This window comes from Micropterus dolomieu, linkage group LG02 (genome assembly GCF_021292245.1).
Source record: "Micropterus dolomieu isolate WLL.071019.BEF.003 ecotype Adirondacks linkage group LG02, ASM2129224v1, whole genome shotgun sequence".
NCBI lineage: Eukaryota > Metazoa > Chordata > Actinopteri > Centrarchiformes > Centrarchidae > Micropterus > Micropterus dolomieu.
Genome location: NC_060151.1, coordinates 16947729 through 16950527, shown reverse-complemented (window position 1 = coordinate 16950527; position 2799 = coordinate 16947729). Strand labels below are relative to the sequence as shown.

The following is a 2799-nucleotide window of genomic DNA, read 5'->3' as shown; positions in this document are numbered from 1 at the left end:
TACTGCCATCTGCTGGTTCCCTAGTAAATCACATTAAGCCTGTTGCAAAGAACCTTGGTGTCTGGTTTGATAGTAATTTAAATTTCGAGCAGCACACCACAAAGCTTGTTCAATCAATTTAGAAATATAGCAAAAATTCGATCCATGTTAACTTTTAAGGACACCGAGACCATTTTACACGCCTTCATCTCATCACGCCTGGATTATTGCAACAGCCTTTTCACCTGTTTAACCCAAAAATCTACTGATCAACTCCAGACTGTCCAGAACTCAGCTGCCAGGCTTTTAACCAGAACAAAGAAATATGACCACATTACTCCTATTTTAGCTTCATTACACTGGCTCCCAGTATGTTTTAGAATTGACTTTAAAATTCTATTGATCACTTTTAAAGCTCTTCATGGCCTCTCGCCTTGTTATATTTCTGAACTTTTAGTCCCATACACACCCCCACGTACCTTGAGATCCTCGGGCAGAGGTCTGTTGTCTGTTCCAGAGTCTCGACTGAAAACTAAAGGGGACAGAGCGTTTGCTGTCAGGGCCCCGAGGCTCTGGAACAGCCTGCCCGAGGAAATCAGGTCAGCTGAGTCAGTGAACTCTTTTAAGTCCCTTCTTAAAACATACTTTTATAGGAGAGCCTTTCCCGATCTTATTTGACTTTATTTTACTAATTTTATATTTATCTTAAACGTGTATTTTAGTCTTTTCAATGTTTTCATGCTTTTATCTTGTATTGTTTTTGTATTATTGTCTCTTGGGTATTATTGTCTTTACACTTGTTAAAGCACTTTGTAACTTGTTTTTGAAAAGTGCTCTACAAATAAAGATTATTATTCTTATTATTATTATAATAATCAAAATGCATGTGCAGGTGAGTGTGTGTACCTGTGGACCTGCGTGGCCTCGCTCTGGGGCAGTAGAGCTCTCCACGGCGGTCCTTTAGCAGCAGGTAGTCCTTGGCCTCAGAGATGAGCCTCTGGCAGCCCTGGTTCTCCTTCACCACATCCAGAGACTCGATCACATCATGGAGGTAGTAGGGGCTGATAAGAGGCAGCCGGATATGCTCAAGGACCTTTGAGGAACAAACGGAAGGAGAGAAATCTGATCAATGTCCACTGTACCTCAACTGTCCCATACAAGTATAATCCAGCAGGAGAATGTGAGACCAATGCCAAAGGTGTCCACAGAGGGATTACCGAACACAGTTCCATGCACCAAATGGGTTCAAGTGACAGTTATTACCGATGCCCAGGCCCCTCAGTGCATAAACCAAGCGTAACACCTGGGCCCCTTGGTACATACAGTGCATGCTTAAAACAAGAGGCTCTTGGAGAGAACTACTGAGCTGCTGACTGGCACGCTACAGTATGCTATACAACCAAACAGTTGTTTGACCATTTGAAAGGCGTCCCACTATGGCAAGCCATTCATTATTTGACTTGCCATAGCTAAATATTATTTTAGCTAGCTGCGCATCAGAGCCGGCCCGGACTTTGTTGGTGCCCTAGGTGAGATTGATGTGTTTCAACCAAGAGGAGAAGCAAAGAATAATCTGAAAAATACCACAAAAAATACATAAATAATAAAATGAAATCACAGAGGGAGGTGAGAGGGGTCCTTTTACGTTTGAGCCCACAGTCTTCATCTCCCATGATGAATAACTATTTCTTTAAAATTAGGTATCAGCTGATATCGGATCCAATACAAAGGAAGTACAGACGCTTCTGTGAACTCAAGTGAATCTGACCTTTTCAAAGCTCTGTTTGCGAGAGGAACATTTATTCAGCCACAACATGGCCGCCTCAAACACCATCTCCTCTTTAGGCACATTAAGAAAGTCACTGGCAAGGATTTCGGTCAGTTTGTCCACACACAGAGACAGGAACTCCTCCTGGTGGGTGGGGAGAAAAAAGACATAGAAAGAATGAAGTGTACCTGACAACGTACTGAACCTGCTTTGTAAACAGACACACACACACGAGAGATAATCACTTGTAGGACATCAGTTTAACTGCTGACAGGTAGATAGATTATCTTTGTTAAGCCCTTTTCACACATGAAACCCACAACAATGCCAGGTTCAATTATCCTGGTAAGGTACTAGTGGCATGTGCGAAGGCAGCATTGTAGTAACTGACGTAATTCTCTTTTACATTATCACCTGCCTTTCACTTCCACTGTGATGACACTCAGCAGAATCTCTGGATTATTTAGATATAGTGAGTCCTCCTTATGGATTAAACTTTGTTGTTGACAATAGCTAGGCTATTTGTCAACTGTCTCTTTATACTGTGGTATCTGTCTTTGTAATAGTTCTGCTTGTATCAGGCCACCTTTTTCTGCTTGTGGACATGTGCCATGTATGACATCTGAGCTGTATGCAGCAGTCTATACCACCCCTGTGAATTTCACTTACATTATGGTTTAGGCTGCAGTATGACTTTAACCAAGAAGAAAAAAATCTTAGTGATTTCAGTAGGGTTCCTAGCACAACTGGTACTGGGAGCCACGCTGCTTTGCATATGCCCCCAGCCCCCTCAGGCTTGGACCCCTACATTTTTGGCTCCATCAGCTCCTCACCTGCTGATAAACACTGCTGAAGTGCTGAAGGATGTAGTCCATGCTGCTGCTCTCCAGCCTGCTACAAGAATGGGCCTCGGCAAAGCAGTGAATCCCCACACAGTTCATCTCATCCATCTGACGCTCCATAAAACGACAACAGGCTTCTCGCACTGCCATCACGTCCAGCAGATTGGCTGCTGCCAGCAGGGCCTGGACCGACACAAGTAGTTTTCAGCA

The 2799-nt window shown here is 43.4% G+C and overlaps 1 protein-coding gene across 1 annotated transcript in view; it reads right to left on the bottom strand.

The window, feature by feature from the left end:
- Positions 1-2793, bottom strand: part of LOC123959207 (kelch-like protein 1) — a gene marked incomplete at its 5' end in the record, with an annotated part of 7958 nt that extends 5165 nt beyond the window's left edge. Inside the window, 3 exons of the mRNA XM_046033150.1 lie at positions 886-1072; positions 1748-1891; positions 2581-2793. Of these exons, the coding sequence (XP_045889106.1) occupies positions 886-1072; positions 1748-1891; positions 2581-2793 (544 nt within the window). The remainder of the gene's footprint in view (positions 1-885; positions 1073-1747; positions 1892-2580) is intronic.
- Between the last annotated feature and the right edge of the window lie 6 nt (positions 2794-2799).